The following is a 16,021-nucleotide window of genomic DNA, read 5'->3' as shown; positions in this document are numbered from 1 at the left end:
GAGATGTTCATGGGGGGGGGGGGGGGAAAGCCCTGCAAGAGAAAGGCATAATGAGCTAGTATGCATAGCATACTAGCTCATGAATGACTTGCCTAAGATCGAAGAGATCCTTGTTCCCCTCCTTGGCCGCCGCCATGTCTCTTCCGGGTATCGCCTATCCGGCACTGTGACTGGCCGGAACAGTGATGACGTCACTCCCGCGCATGCACGCGGGACCGGCAGATCAGTCAAGACCCGGCACGCTCAGTGCGCCTGCGCCGTTGTCTATGCCGCGCAGGCGCACTGAGCGTAGACATCGGTGCATTATTTTTAGCAAATATCTCCTAAACAGTGTAGGTTTAAGAGATATTGCAAACACCTACAGGTAAGCCTTGGGCACAGCGCCTGTAGGTAAAAGTAGCCAGAGAGGGTTTACAACCATTTTAAACTTCCATATATTGAAAAATGTTTTAGTGATAGTTCTGATAGCCACATAATGACAAACAAAAACATGGCATTCTGTTTGTGCTGGTACATTTTTAATATATATTTTATTATGTGGTGGATGTGCAAAAAAATTCCAAGTCCAGTCCTATCCAGTGATGACTTTCAAAATGGTGGCTAATCACATTTTAGGCTTGGTACACACTGCTGCAACGGCAAAGTACGCCCTGCAACTTCCTTCCGACTTGAATGCTATTTAGGAGCCTGTACAAGGGCTGACATCGCACCCAAGTCGGACCAAAGTAGTGCAGGAACCTTTTCTAACGTTAGAGCGACTTGTGTGGTGTCCGTTTTTAAGACGGCTAGCCTTGTCCTCCACTCTCTCTGTGACTGTAGTGAGAGGCCTATTGTGTTTGTGGTGCAATTCACACCTGAGCGTTTTGTCGCCTGAAGCGCGACGCCCCAAAACGCTAGAGGGGGGGGAAAAAAAAACATTCTCTATGGAGATGGTTCACATCTCCACTACCAAACGCCTGACGCCGAACGCCTGAAGCCCAAACAAGTTCTGGACCCTTTTTTGTCGCTCGAATTTAGACGTTTGGGCGTTTTACATTGGTGACCCTAGACCTGTAAAAAACGCAGCGTTTTGTCGCGGCAAATCGTGGTAAAAAACGCTGCGTTTAGGTGTGAATGCAGCCTAATGCATGGAGAAGGGTGTGGCCTTTGGTGTTCTGCACTCCTAGCCCCTGATGGTGCACTCTTAGCCATGTCAGAGGTCTGGAGATGCTTTTTAAGTTATCTAGATGGCATAATCTTCAGAAGATCCAGTCATCGTCTAGTTCTGTTTTTAGTGTCTGCGTGGGTTGTTTAAGGGCATCCCAAAGCTTAATTGCCAGATGACTAGGATTCAGTTAAATTCTTGGTATAGATGCCTTCAAGCGGAACTTCAGATATATACGGTAGATATAATATATTCTATTATGCACAACTGCCCCAGATTCTCTCTGCCGCAGTTTTAGTAAATCTCCCCCTGTGTCTTTTTGTAAAGTCCCTTCCCCCTCTACCCACTGATGCTCACCTGTCCTTGGTTTCTCCTCTGTATGTTGGTTGTAATCTGCTTTTAACATAGGAATGAACTGAATGCCATTTTACTAATGAATTCTTGTGTTTTCTTCTTTTTTTTTTTTTTTCTGTTTAGGTCAAAGACCGTGGACCAGAGGCAACGCGTAGATTTTTTAACTGGTTCTACTGGAGCATTAACTTGGGTGCAATCGTGTCTCTGTGTGGGATAGCTTATGTTCAACAGAATGTGAGCTTTCTCATAGGATATATTATCCCTGCAGTTTGTATCGGTGTTTCCTTTCTTGTGTTTATGTGTGGACATGCTGTCTTTGTTACGAAACCAGCTGATGGAAGTGCCTTCACCGACATGTTCAGAATATTTGGATACTGCTGCTGTAGGCGGAAACAGTCCACGGAGAACCCAAGGCAAATGTATGTATAGTATGCGGACTGTATAGAAATAGTTGTGCTCATAAGTTTGCATACCCAGGCAAAATTTCGATTTCTTGGCCATTTGTCAGAGAATATGAATGATCACACAAAAACTTTTTTCACTTATAGTTGGTGTTTGGCTGAAGCCACTTATTATCAATCGACTGTTTACTCTTTTTAAATCCTAATGACAAGGGAAACTACCCAAATGGCCCTGATCAAAAGTTTACATACACGGGTGATTTTGGCCTGATAACATGCACACAAGTTGAGAAAAAGTGGTTTGAATGGCTATTAAAGGTAACCATCCTCACCTGTGATCTGTTTGCTTGTTATAAGTGTGTGTGTATAAAAGGTCACTGAGTTTCTGGACTCCTGAAAGACCCTTGCATCTTTCATCTAGTGCTGCACTGACATTTCTTGCTTTTGAGTCATGGGGAAAGCAAAAGAATTGTCAAAGGATCTGCGGGAAAGGGTAGTTGATTTGTATAAAAAGATATCCAAGGAATTGAGCATGGCAATCAGCAGTGTTCAAACTCTCTAATCAAGAAGTGGAAGATAAGGGGTTCTGTTGAAACCAAACCACGGTCAGGTAGACCAACTAAAATTTCAACCATAACTGCCAGGAAAATTTGTTTGGGGTCAAAGAAAAACTCACAAGTAACTTCAGGTGAAATACAGGACTCTCAAACATGTGGTGTGGCTGTTTTAAGATGCACAAAAAGGAGGCACTTGAAGAATGATGGCAAAAACAAAAGAAAAAATGCGCCTACTAAGTGCAGCATGTTTGATTATTTATTAATTAAAACAGCCAAATGACTACTCACTAAAATGTTGTGCAAATGCGCTCATAAAGAAAGGGAATATGGTCACTGTGGATAATCGGCCGATGAGATGGTAGCTTCTCTGGTAAAGATTTAGTTGGTTGCTGTCTTGGAGAGGAGCAAGACGGTACACTGCGGGCACAGCAAAAACCTAAAGTGACTGTTCTGCGGCGTGCATTCCAGCCTGGAGCGCACACGGCTCTCGGCGGCAGGAAGTGACGTCAGGCGGGGGCTCGTAGTAATGATGCGTTTCAATGCTTCCACATTTTCATCAGATCTTTACTGCTGTAGGTTGGCTGGCACCTGTTGTTCCACAAGCTTGTGTTCAGCTCTGGCTGACGATCCACAGTGACCATATTCCCTTTCTTTAGGAGCGCATTTGCACAACGTTTTAGTGAGTAGCCATTTGGCTGTTTTAATTTAATTAATTAATTAATTAATAAATTATTATCAGACATACTGCACTTGGTAGGCACATTTTTTTTTTCTTTTATTTTTGTTATTTCAGAGTTTTGCTTCACTCTCCAAAGTGCTGCCACGGTGTACATGTCATTTTGACCTTTTTATGAATATGGACTTTAAACATGGGGACTTTTATTATTATTATCATCATCACCCAGTTACTTTATTTTCTTGTTTCTTCCCCCACCCTTCCCTCTTTACAATCATTCATTCCATTTTTTTTTTGGTATTGTGGTTCAAATTTCCCTCTTTTGCACCATCATTGTGTGTTTTTTTGAAGAAAGATGGGCTGCATGGTCGAGTCGCTAGAAGAAAGCCATTACTATGCAAATGCCACTAAGTATCCCACTTACAATATGCCAAACGGCACAGAGTCAAGCCTCAAACCTTCTGGCACAAAGTCATTTGGAGTGATGGGACCAAAATCAAGCTTTTTGGCCAAAACCATGGGTCTTCAAACTACGGCCCTCCAGTTGTTCAGGAACTACAATTCCCATCATGCCTAGTCATGTCTGTGAATGTCGGTGTGTTACAATGCATCATGGGATGTGTAGTTCCACAACAGCTGGAGGGCCGTAGTTTGAGGATCCCTGCCATAAACGCTACATTTGGAGAGGAGTCAACAAGGCCTATGATGAAATGTACACCATTCCTACTGTGAAACACTGAAGTGGATCTCTGATGTTTTGGGAATTTGTGAGCTACAAAGGCAGGACATTTGGTCAAAATCGATGGCCAGGTGAATGCAGTATAATGTTGCAGTAAAATACTGGAGGAACATTTGCATTCATCAGCCAGGAAGCTGCGCATGGGACCTATTTAAACATTCCAACATGACAATGATCCAAACCACAAGGCCAAGTTGACCTGTCATTGGCTACAGCAGAATAAAGTGAAGGTTCTGGATTGGCCATCTCAGTCTCCTGACCTCAAGATCATTGAGCCACTCTGGGGAGATCTCCAACGTGCAGTTCATGCAAGACAGCCTAAGAATTTACAGGGACTGGAGGCTTTTTGCCACGAGGAATGGGCAGCTTTACCATCTGAGAAGATAAAGAGCCTCATCTCAGCTTCAAAAGAAATGGACATTGTTCTGTATTTTTAAAGGATGCATGTTTAGAGGAATATGTTGGCTTCCTTTGCATCTGAAAATGCTCGCTGTCTAGCTGCCCCTTAATAGCCATTGCCCCCAAACAAACCTGCAGCTAGTTAAGTGGAAGGAAATTCAACTCTCAATGTACAAATGTATTTTGGGTCATTGCCTTTAAAAGATTACCGGTAGTGGAACAGCCAGTCACTAGCATTTGTGACAACTAGATCTAGAAAGGAAAGTAAATGGTTAACTCATAAGTTTGCTTTCAGACTCCCCTACTTTTCAATATAGCCTATATGGAGAAATATTGCTGCATGGGACACGGACCCACTGCTTTTTTTTCTTTTTGGCTATTTAAAAATATTCTGCTTTCATTTAAAGTACCTGTAATCCCTAACGGATGACATTCAGTTTGCTAAATCCCCATAAATTATGGGGATTTATAAAGCACAATGTTCAGCAGTGTTTAAAAATACTTTACAGTCTGCAAAAAGGTGTTATAAAATAATTTAATTACACCCCCCCCCCTTACCCTTAACTAAAAGGTGAACTTTTTTTTTTTTTTTTTTTTTTATTTGTATCCTCCCACCCGTTGCCACATTTTGAAATTGGTGAATGAATCTTTGGCAGACGACTTGCAGTATTGATGGAACTACAAGGACGCTGATCAGGACGCTTGTAGTTCATTCACACTGCCTGCAGCTCAGGAACTGTTGGCCATTACAGAGGTACGGCAGAATATGACATTTGAAGCCCATGTCCAGGATCCGTCTGTGTGTGGTGGATCTTGATGCACTGACTCCAGCCTCAGTCCACTCCTTGTGAAAGTCCCCAACACTTTTGAATGGCCTTTTCCTGACAATCCTCTCCAGGCTGCGGTCATCCCTGCTGCTTGTGCAACTTTTTCTTCCACACTTTTCCCTTCCCTTTGATACAGCACTTTGGGAACATCCAAGCAGATGTTTTTCTGCACAACTGTCAGGTCAGCAGTCTTTCCCATGATTGTGATTCCTACGGAACCAGACTGAGACCATTTAAAGGCTCAGGAACCCTTTGCAGATGTTATGGATTAATTAGCTGATTAGAGTGGGACACTTTGAGCCTAGAATATTGCACCTTTTCACAATATTCAAATTTTCTAAGATTGTGGATTTAGGGTTTTCATGAGCTGTAAGCCATAATCGTCACAATTATGACAAATCGCAGCTTGAACTATCTCGTATATTAGTTTTAACTTTTTAAATTGCATTGATAAAATGAAATTTTGCACGATATTCAAATTGTTCGAGTTTCACCTGTAGTCTCCCATAGTGCACAGAACATGGACATTTTTTTATTTATTTTTTATTTTTATTTAAATCAGTCTTTATTAATATTTTTAACAAGTGAACAATAGATACATTTGTTACAACACATCAGATGTTCCGACCGGAGCAAAATGAACAAGAGAGATGAAACCTAAGCAAGACTAAACCTAAGCAGTCAGACATTTCAAACTAAACGGAGATAAGTCCAGCTTTGTATACAACCAATGTAAGCTCCAGATGGGGGGGGGGGGGGGAGGTAGAGGGGCACCAGCTAGGTAGGCATGTTAGCCGCGTAGAGGAGTGGAGGTAGGTAGAGAGGAAAGAAAGAACGAAAGATGGAGAGTCGGAAGTGGGAGGGGGTTGCGATGTAGAGAGAGTATCAGATAGTAACAGTACATTTGGGATGAGCGAGCCAGGATGACCACCTATAAAGAAACTTATCCAGATTAAAGTTTTTTTTCTAGCTACTAGTCTCTCCATTTCACATTGGAGGTTTAGGTCTGCGATTGTATTAGAGATGGATGGGCAGTTTGAAGTTTTCCAGAGCTTGGTGATGTTTCGTTTTGCTGCTAGTAGTAGGTGTACTATTACCACTCGTCACCCAGGGGGGGGGGATTTGTCTATCCCTAGATGTAGTATTGCTAGTGAGGGGTTGGGGGTGGTTGGAATCTGTGATAATGTAGAGATCAAAGCAAATACTAGTTTCCAGAATGAGCTAATGGACTTGCAAAACCATAGAATGTGTGCTATGGTTCCAGCACTGCCACATGACCTCCAACATGTAGATGGGTGTCCAGGGAAGAATTTGGATAGGTGGTATGGTGTGAGGTACCACCTGTGAATGTTTTTTTGGTACGATTCCCAGTGATTGGAGCAGTGGGAGGCCGAAAAGGTGTGTTTTTAAAGGCACGTGTCCACATATCAGGGGTGACAGTAACGTTTAGTTCCTCAGACCATTTAGAGAAAGAAGAGATTTGGGAGTAGGGTCGGTTGTCGCTAACTGCAGAGTACATTGTTGATATGCCATGTTTTGGGTAGGGTGTGCATGCGTAAAAGTTATGGATTGGTTCAGGTATTTTAACTACAGTGGGGATTTTAGATTTCCGAAGAAAGTGTGAAATCCTAGCATAGGTAAAGGCTTCAGACTGAGGAAGGTTGTAGTCAGTTTGGAGTTCTGCAAAGGTTGTAAGGGTGTCTGATTTGTAGAGGTCAGATATGTAACTGAGCTTAAGTTTCTGCCAGGTCTGCAGATTAAGATTTTGGAGATGAACCATTAGCGTTCTGAGAGGGATTGACAGAACGTGGGACGGGTGCGTTGTAGATGGCGCCTGGGTGAATCTCTTCCATACTGTTAGTGAGGCTACAATCGAAGGGGGGCTATCCGATGCGGCAGGGGGACTTCATTCTCTTCTGATTGTCCTATGAGGCTGAAGGACCCCTGACACGTCCTCTGTCTGGACAGTGCTGATTGGTCTTGCTGATCACATGCACTTCCCCAAGAAACAAAAACCACTCTCCAGCAATGCACTTTAAACTGAGCACTTGCAGTTTGCTCCAAAGCTCTTCTATCAGCCAATAGATTGAGGACAGTGGAAGAAGGGGGAGGATCAGAGTAGACGGGATCAAACATCCTTTTTACACAATGCAGAGGATTAACCTCTTAGGTTCACAGTGAGTTTAACAAGCATGCTTTACTGCATATACAGACTAATTTTTCTGTTGTGGGCTTGAGAACACGTTAAGTGTACACTGCACATTATGTACTATGGATGTAGTTTTTTATATTTTAAAGTCTCTAATTATTGCTTTGGAGGTGACCTACTATATTGTGTTTTAACTTTTTTTTTTTTTTTTTTTTTTTTAAAGTAGTCAAACAAACGGTTTGCATCGGCCTAATCAAAGCATTTTGGATACGGCCAAGGGTTCTCGTGGAGGACCGTTTCGAGATGATCAGGTAGAAGATGTGAAAGCCCTTGTGAAGATAATACCAGTCTTTTTGGCCCTAATCCCCTACTGGACTGTGTATTTCCAGGTTAGTATTTTCTTGTTTAGATCATATATTGTAATGCTCTTGCTTCTGGGGCTTCTTCCTATCCACTAACTACACTTACTATTATTAGTACTATTATTACAATACTACTATTAGTAGTAGTTTAACTTGAATCCAATAAAAATTGCCAGCTTGCCTAAACACCCCACCACACCCCAAGGGTGGCCATTATTACCAATGCTGGTTGGGATTGGGTCTGTGCCAGAACTTGCCTAATTGTGATTGACCTGTAAGTTCACCTTTTAGGCTGCATTCACACCTGAGCGTAGCGTTTTTACCGCGATTTGCGGCGTCAAAACGCAGCGTTTTTTACCGCGACAAAACGCGGCTTTTTTACTGCGATTTTGTACAGGTCTAGGGTCACCAATGTAAAACGCCCAAATACGCTCAATTCGAGCGACAAAAAAGGGTCCAAAACTTGTTTGGGCTTCAGGCGTTCGGCATCAGGCGTTTTGTAGTGGAGATGTGAACCATCTCCATAGAGAATAATGTATTTTTTTCCCTCTAGCGTTTTGGGGCGTCGCGCTTCAGGCGACAAAACGCTCAGGTGTGAATGCAGCCTTACAGAGTTTTCTCTAAAGGTGAACTTACCCTTCAAGCATCCTTTTGAGATTGGTAACCTTTTTTATCATATTGCAAGTGTGCATGCGCGAAAGTAACCAAGGGTGTCGGCACCTGTAGGTGTTATCTTTAGAACAGCATGAGAGCTGCTGATTACTACAAGTCAGTAAAACTGGCTATAGATGATGCAATTTTTATTTTTGTCTTTCCTGCAACCCCGGGGGGAGCCTACAGTGATTATGGCTGCTGGCAATCGCATGAAAAAATCCAACAGGCTGATTGTACCCAAGTTGATCGCTCAACTTGGGTACAATCAGACTGCCCATAAATAATATGAATCTTGGCCGGTCCCTGCTGAACCGCCTGAGATTCAAACAGTCTATGGCTGACTTAAGGCTGCCTATTGTATTCAGCAGCCACAACTGCAATGACAGGCAAAGGTATGGACCTCTAGCTGAATAAAAGGGTCCCCCACAGTTTTAGGGACCTATTAAAGATTCTTTGTGCTGTATGCAGAAACCCTGTATGTGCCTGAATTTCTCCTAATGTTCTATAAGGTGTTTTCTTAATCAAAAACTCATTGAGTTAATTTATTAAAACCAGAGCTTTTTTCCCTCAGAAAATAGGTGCAGGAACTCAACCACAACCCAGTTCAGATTTAAACAGTAGAAGGGTCTTAAAGGGGCATTAAATACCAGGATTGCACTACATACAGAGTGCAGAGTTCAGGGGTTACACACAGAGTGCAGAGCTGTCACTTGTATACACAGAAACCAGACTTCTGTGTTTACAAGTGATTGTGGTGAGCAGGCACCAAAGGGCCTGAGCCAGAGGTGGTGGAACTAAGTTCCCCCAAGTTCCCCCTGAAAAAAAGCCCTGCTTAAAACTGTACTAGCAAACTATGACATCATAATGGAATTGTGAATTTTTAAACTGAACTTTGTTTAGCAAATGTGCAATGTAATGTCTGACATAAAGCCACAATTACTACGTATGGTTTGAAAGTATAACATTTTTTTTGTATTGCAGATGCAAACCACATACGTCCTTCAGAGCTTCCATTTGTTAATCCCACAGATATTTGAAAATAAAAATCATACGGTAAGCTTTTATAGAATTCCGCGTGGCGTACCATGATCAATGTGTGGTTTTCAGTCAACCCTGTTTTATTGAATTCTTTAAATTACTCGCTTCCATTGTGCCCCTTTTTTTTTATTTCTGTCTTTTCATCAAAATATTCCCCTCTTGGTGATGAATACAGACCAGCTTTTTTTTCCCCCTTCATCTGTTCCTAACAGACTCTTACAAAAGAGCCAGTTCCACCAAACATTGAAAATTGGGTTAATATTGCTCTTTGCTGGGACTTTCAATGAAAGGATCAACTAGCTCCAAAATGTTGCTATCCTCCCATTCTGCTGTAACTACCATTGTGGTGTTTTTTTTTTTTTTTTGTGAGACTGCTTAGCCACTCTAACCTGTATACACCACCAGCACTGCCTCCTATTGTAGTATCCCTGTATGTCCAATTTTATAAAAGTAAATGCTGCAAATACCTAATTTCACCGCAATCTTGGCTATCGCATTACTGGCCAGCTTTCTCCTTTTCTCCTCCTGAGAGATGCAGAGTCAAATGTAAGCTGGTAATCAGCGCTACTTCGCATTGACAGAGTATGTGGCGAGGAGAGCCGATCAGCAACATCTTCTCACAGGGGGACATGAAGTGCCCTGATTACAATATACAGAATGCAAAAATCAGCGCACACAAAAATCAGCGCACATCAGTGGAGAAAAATTACTTTTTTACAGAATTTACTGACAAATAAACTCAATATCAAAGGGGTTGCAAACCCTCGTGTTTTTTCACCTTAATGCATCCTATGAATTAAAGAGGAGGTCTGGTTTAAAAAAAAAAAAAAAAAAAAGTTGGCAGCTACAAACACTGTAGCTGCTGACTTTTAATAAGGACTTGCCTGTCCAGGGTGTCCGCAATGACGCCATCCTCGGTGAGGTAATAAGCAAGTGAAGCGTTGTGGCTTAATCGCCCCGATTCCCTACTGCCCGAGCCGCTCAGTGCTACGCTCTCCCATTCCCCAGGAGGCAGCGTGAGGAGGAGGAGAAGAAAGAAGACAGAAAGCGGATCAGGAAGTGGCAGATTAGGACGATCTGCCTAGCAACAGGCACTTCAGGTATGTATTAAAAAATATATATATTTTCTTTTTTGCAGCATTTTTGAAAAAAATTTTTTTTCAGGGTGGAGCTCCACTTTAAGGTAAAAAAAACTCCTCCCCCCCCCCATCCCCCCTTCAACCGTTTTTTTTTTTTTTTTAAAGGGAGCTTTACAGTCACTTTAAATACCACCAAAAGAAAACTCTATTTGTGTGAAGAAAATTGTAAAAATTTCACATGGTTACAGTGTAGCATGACAGTGCTGAAAAAATGGCCTGGGCAAGATGGGGGTGTAAGTGCCATGTATTGAAGTGGTTAATTGCCACCAAAGGAAAGCTCTATCATTTTGTTACAGTGTAGCATGACCATGCAATTGCCATTCAAAATGTGACAGCACTGAAAGCTAAAAAATGGCCCTGGCAGGAAGGGGGTGAAAGTGCCTGGTATTGAGGTTAAGTATCAGGAAGGACTAATACTTGGTTCAACGTTGCGTCAGTCACAAAAAGCCGATATTGAAGGCATTTGCAGTGATGAGTCAAGTGCTGGACACCGACGCGCGCCCCCACCTCTTCCTGAAGTGTGCTACAAATTGTTGCTATAATTTGTACTGACTCAGCCCTTTCCAGCACTTTTGCATTTATTTTATAGCAATGAATTTTGTGTTGGAAGGTTTTCCCTTTTAGCACATTTACCTAATTTCTTTCAATGACTCAAGTCACTTAGGGTAAAACCTGGGGCATTCCTAGACTAGTTATTGTAAGTATATTCAAGTGGCATTCCTATAAATAATCAACATAGCAAATGTTGGATCTTGCCATTCGTAAATCTAAACCTGTCAATATTATTCTGGCAAATTAGGATTTTGCTGCAATTTGTCTGTTCCAGAATCTATACCAGTCCAACATTTGAGACCTGTCTGCTTCTCTGTCAGAACATCGGTACACCTTGATAAAAGAGTCTGGGCACCGAGTCATCTAAATCTGGATCATTTTTTTTTTTCCAGTGTCTAGACAAAATGCTGTTTTTGAAAAATGACCCCCGTAGACAGATGCTTAATTTATCATTCCAACGATCTTACTTTCATCTATTTAAGTATTCAACTCGGTGGGTTTCACATAAAGCTGATCCAATAGCTTTCAGCACAGAGGACCCTTTTTTTTTTTTTTTTTTTGTATTTTTGGTTTTATTTGGAAAGGGGGAGATCTACCTGGACTGAGATTTAAAAATATTAGGTTTGTGTGTGTGTGTGATATAGTTGCTGCTTCTTTGTTCAAATATTTTATTAAAAGGCAGTGCATATAACCTGAAGTAATCCATATAAGAGAGAACCCTAATGCAGCACCAGTGGTACATCTTAATAGGTGGTAGTAGGTAATGACCAAACGGTATAGAGAGACAGAACATTGATACATAGTAGTGCAGTGCTGGGGAACCTTGGCACCCCCGATGTTTTGGAACTACATTTCCCATTATGATTGTGCACTCTACAGTGTAGTTGAGCATCATGGGAAATGTAGTTCCAAAACATCTGGTAGTGCCAAGATTCACCATCACTGTAGTGGTGCAATCAGAGTAGACCACAATAGTCCAAGAGAGTCATATTAAAGACTGGGGAGGTAAGCAGCCCAGAAAATGCAGCCCTACGATCAGGGTTGTTGGGGATAGGAGGTCCTGGAAGTTCGGCGTGGCTACAAGGCTGGCCTATGATGGGACGTAAGGAAACTCTTCAATAGCCCTGTCCTCAGGTGTGCCCTAAATATATTCAGTAATCACCTCTATCTGTGATGGTATCCAGGTCTGCAAGGTGGTAGGGGGAGCCTGTGAGATGTATGGGACAGAGGAGAGAGAGAGAGAGAATAGATGCAGAGACAGAGGGGTGAAACTGTGATGATCACGGGTGCAATGCTTTACAGGCACCTAAGAAACCCCCCCCCCCCACACACACGCACGCACACACACACACACACACACATACACACACACCTTTTTTACCCTCAAAAAATTGTGAATTTGCATTTATTTTAAAGGTGAACTTCTCATTTAATCTTAACGCTAACGTTTTAAACTTTGCTAACTTAAAGTGGCTCTAAACCCAAAAGTTTTTTAACCTTAATACATTTCCTGCATTAAGGTTACATTTTTTTTTGACATTCTGTCCTCTCTGTGTGAAGGGAAAGAGAGGAGATGAGATCTAGCGCAGTGCTCACAGTGACTTCACACAGGGACTGGGGTAGCAGCAGGAACCAATAGCTGTACTCTCTACCCCCATAGAAAGTGGCTTGCTATGAAGTCGCACAAAGAGGAGGAGCCAGGATCGCCAGTAGGGGGACCCCAGAAGAAGCGTTTCAGGGCCACTCTGTGCAGTACACTGCACAGAGCAGGTGAGTATAACATGTTTATTTTAATAGTTTTAGTAACTTTTTTTTAAAACTTACAAATCTACATTTTCAGACACTTTTTTATACCTTGGGTATAAAGGCTGGGTTCACACTTAGTTAGGATGCAGCTCAGAGCAGGGTTTTCGACGCTTCCGTGTTCTCCATTTCACGGACGAATCTGGCCCCAACTTTTGCCTGAATTCGGACCTGATACGGAGCCAAAGACTCACAGGACCCCTGTGCTATTCGCTCCACAGCCACCATGTAGATGTGTGTACCGGCTCTCTACAGAGCCAGTCGCAATATCCCATCCTGCAAATTGGATGCAAGGAAAAACACATCCAATTCGCACCAGTGTGAACCCAGCCTAAGACATCTGTCATCTGTTGACAGAAACTGAATTAAGAATGGGTCTGCAAACCTGTTAATGGAATACTAAGACAACCAGTTTAATTTTGTAACCTGTTTTGTGTTGCAGTTTCCGGCAGCATGGCTCACCATGTTTGATGCGGTTCTCATTCTGATCCTGATCCCGCTTAAAGATAAGGTAGTGGACCCAGTTTTGAAAAGGAAAGGCTTGTTACCATCGTCGCTCAAGAGGATTGCTGTGGGAATGTTTTTTGTAACCTGCTCAGTCCTGGCTGCAGGTAAAAATGGAGTGCCCATGTGCGCGCAGTCACTTCCATTCAGCATTATGATCTCTGAACTGTTGTTGGGCATTTTTCATGCGACTAAAATGGCTTGCTCTTTTGCATACCACAAGTTTTTTTTTTTTTTTTTTCTCTGTGTTTGGTTAATGGCTTTTTACTTCCGTTAGCAAAGATAATCTTTTATCCTGGAAAATGTTTTCTCTTTTAGAGCACTGTACCAACTAAGGTGCTTCTCTAACGTTTATGCAAAGCCACAACTTTATTCTTCTGAAAAGAGTGGAGAGGGATTGGAACTCTTGTCAATGTGTCTCTGCTCTGTAGAATTTTACAGTTGTCACCAGGGAAAGAGGAAATCTTCCAATGGGGACGACTGTCTAAAAGGGAATTCCCCCTGATTTGTAGAGATTTACTAACTTCTTGTGGTGTGGCCAGAAAAGGACGTAAAAGAAAACTGCAACAGACCGCACAAGCGAAATTGATGGGTTTTAATCTATATATTGTGTGTGTATAAAAAATTTCTAAGTGTTTGCTATACATGAACTTTGACGGTGCTCTCTGTAGAGTGATTGGTTTGCTTTTCAGAGAGCATTTGACAGATAGTGAGGAGGTTTGTATCGCACCTGTAATTTCCACACTACTGCACAACGGTTGCAACACAGCCCCATTGAACTCAGTGGGCTGGATTCAGATACATTGGCGTATCTGTCCGCCCGGCGTAACCTATCTGAGATATGTTGCACCGCTCTAACTTTGGGCGCGAGTTCTTTATTCAGAAAGAACTTGCGCCCTTAGTTAGAGCGGCGTATCGTATGTGTTTTGCGGCGTAAGGCCGCGTAATTCAAATGGGGATGTAGGGGGCGTGTTTTATTAAAATTTCCCTTGACCCCGCGTATTTTACGTTTTACTTGAACGGCGCATGCGCCGTCCGTAAAATCTCCCAGTGTGCATTGCTCTAAATGACATCGCAAGGACGTCATTGCTTTCGACGTGAACGTAAATTACGTCCAGCCGTATTCGCAAACGATGTAAAATTTCAAAACTCGGCGCGGGAACGACGGCCATACTTAACATTAGCTACCTCTCATATAGCAGGGGTAACTATACGCCGGAAAAAGCCGAACGCAAACGACGTTAAAAAAAAAAAAAAAGCGCCGAGCAGTCGTTTGTTTCTGAATCGGCGTAAATCCTCATTTGCATATTCCTTGCGTAAAAATACGGAAGCGCCACCTAGCGGCCAGCCTGGAATTGCAGCCTAAGATCCGACGGTGTAAAACACTTACACCTGGCGGATCTTAGGGATATATACGTAACTGATTCTCTGAATCGGTCACATAGATACGACCGTCAGAACTCAGAGATACGACGGCGTATCAGGAGATACGCCGTCGTATCTCTTTCTGAATCTGGCCCAGTGAGTCTGACAAGGTGGTGGTGCCTATCAAACTTTGCACCCAGAGTTAAAAATGTAGAGGCCTCTAAGCATTGCATCTGCAGCATGTGACCAGCCCTGTCTGATTGTATTGCTCTGATTCAGGTGGGGGGTTTCTAAAATGCAGATTTTAACCGGCCGCCTGTGTGAAAGGCTTGGGACTTTTATCGGTATAGTATGATTAGTCAAAGCCATACACAGAAACCCATCACTGCCCATAGCAGAGGGACTTTAATTTCTGAGTCAGAAGATGCAACATGATGTGGCAGGCTCCTGGGTATATCTTATCTTTGACAGTGAATGTCACCGTTCTTCCTTTTTGTGGCTTGCAGATTTAATTCACTTTTGATTTTACATTTCTTTCATGACAAATTTGCTCTACTTTGATTGCTGCTTTGGAAAATGCTGCTTACCTGGCTGTCCTTGCCCTCCTGTTTCAGTACCTTGAGCATTGATTTGGAGCAATACGGATTATCTGGCTTTCCTCCCCATCCTCTTGCTTCAGCTCTTTGAGCATTGACCTGGAGCAGGTATGCATTTATGGACTTCTGACTTTCTTGATCCACATACCTGTTCATGGACATTGATCAGTAACAAGTGAGTTGTAGAAAGCCGGATAACTAGTGTTTTCAAAAAGGACTTTGACACACTGGTAGCCTCCCATGTTTTTGGCATGACAGATTTTCCAGTCCTCTACTCTTAATTCATGAACAGGTTTGTGAATACAGACTCCTTAAACCACCCAAGCTCCAGAAGTAGATTCCATTGGTGAGCTTTGTGCAGATGAAGCTGACTTTGATGGTGTACAGGTTTATGGACTATTCTCTCCCTAAATAATGTGCTTAATTTGTTCCTGTGCTTGGTGCAGGTATTCTGGAAAGTAAAAGACTGGAGATCGTAAAACAAGGTGGTACACAGACCCAACAGATTGGAAAGGTCACGTATTATGCGGCAAAACTTGCCATATGGTGGCAGCTACCTCAGTACCTTCTCATTGGAATCAGCGAAATATTTGCAAGTATAGCAGGTAAGTAATTGCAGTGTGTGTGTGTGCATGTGTGCGTGCGTGCTTTCAATGTTACCTGAAACATGAAAAACTGGATGTGGCCTTGTCATGGGTGTGGAAGGGGAAAATGCTTTCCACTGGTAGTTGGTATCTGTGCTTTTAGATCAATATTTTAGCA

General features: G+C 42.5%; 1 protein-coding gene across 1 annotated transcript in view; it reads left to right on the top strand.

The window, feature by feature from the left end:
• Positions 1-16,021, top strand: part of SLC15A4 (solute carrier family 15 member 4) — a 65,291-nt gene that overhangs the window by 27,178 nt on the left and 22,092 nt on the right. The window contains exons 4-8 of the mRNA XM_040354254.1: positions 1,622-1,917; positions 7,470-7,635; positions 9,244-9,315; positions 13,237-13,405; positions 15,706-15,864. Of these exons, the coding sequence (XP_040210188.1) occupies positions 1,622-1,917; positions 7,470-7,635; positions 9,244-9,315; positions 13,237-13,405; positions 15,706-15,864 (862 nt within the window). The remainder of the gene's footprint in view (positions 1-1,621; positions 1,918-7,469; positions 7,636-9,243; positions 9,316-13,236; positions 13,406-15,705; positions 15,865-16,021) is intronic.

Source organism: Rana temporaria, chromosome 1, assembly GCF_905171775.1.
Source record: "Rana temporaria chromosome 1, aRanTem1.1, whole genome shotgun sequence".
Classification (NCBI taxonomy): Eukaryota; Metazoa; Chordata; class Amphibia; order Anura; family Ranidae; genus Rana; species Rana temporaria.
This window is presented reverse-complemented; position numbering and strand designations above follow the sequence as displayed.